This window comes from Penaeus monodon, chromosome 22, assembly GCF_015228065.2.
Source record: "Penaeus monodon isolate SGIC_2016 chromosome 22, NSTDA_Pmon_1, whole genome shotgun sequence".
In the NCBI taxonomy this organism is placed as follows: Eukaryota; Metazoa; Arthropoda; class Malacostraca; order Decapoda; family Penaeidae; genus Penaeus; species Penaeus monodon.
In genome coordinates, this window is record NC_051407.1 from 25,692,115 (window position 1) to 25,692,640 (window position 526).

Below are 526 nucleotides of genomic sequence, written 5' to 3' on the forward strand. Positions count from 1 at the left end.
ATTTTAAAATTTTAATTTTTTAGTATGTATTTTTTATTTTATTTTATGTTGATGTGTGCAATAAAATTTAAAAAATTGTTTATTTTCTATGTATGTAAACATTTTAAAGTACAAGAAAATAGTTTTTTTGCACTGGGGTTTTTTTTACAGCCAATTTTTTCTTGACAGTTGCCTCATTTAAAAAATTTTTACTTTTTTTAAAATTTATTTTCCCTTTTGTCAGTTACATTAGGGGCATCTTCGGGGGCATGCGATCAGCCACTCGGTGCTAAAAAAACCCTGGGGAAGTTGCAAACCATCTCAGTAATCCTTCAATGCCACCCTGTTTAAAGCACTCGGGGTTTAACCAGGTCCAAAACTGCTGGTATGAAGAATTTCCCTAAATTCTTTTAAAATATTTTTAAGACGATGGTTTTTTACTCTTTCTTTCCTCTGCTTCCTTTTCCCTCCCCCCCCCTCATTGTCTTGTTGTCATTTTTCTACTTGTTTTTCTTCCTTTTCAAAATTCCCTGTCCCCCCTTTCCCC

The 526-nt window shown here is 33.1% G+C and overlaps 1 protein-coding gene across 1 annotated transcript in view; it reads left to right on the forward strand.

Moving 5' to 3' along the window:
- The window catches only part of LOC119587377 (dedicator of cytokinesis protein 4-like), a 46,579-nt gene that overhangs the window by 15,526 nt on the left and 30,527 nt on the right, over positions 1-526 (forward strand). The window contains exon 18 of the mRNA XM_037936121.1: positions 224-265. Coding sequence (XP_037792049.1) covers positions 224-265 — 42 coding nt within the window. The remainder of the gene's footprint in view (positions 1-223; positions 266-526) is intronic.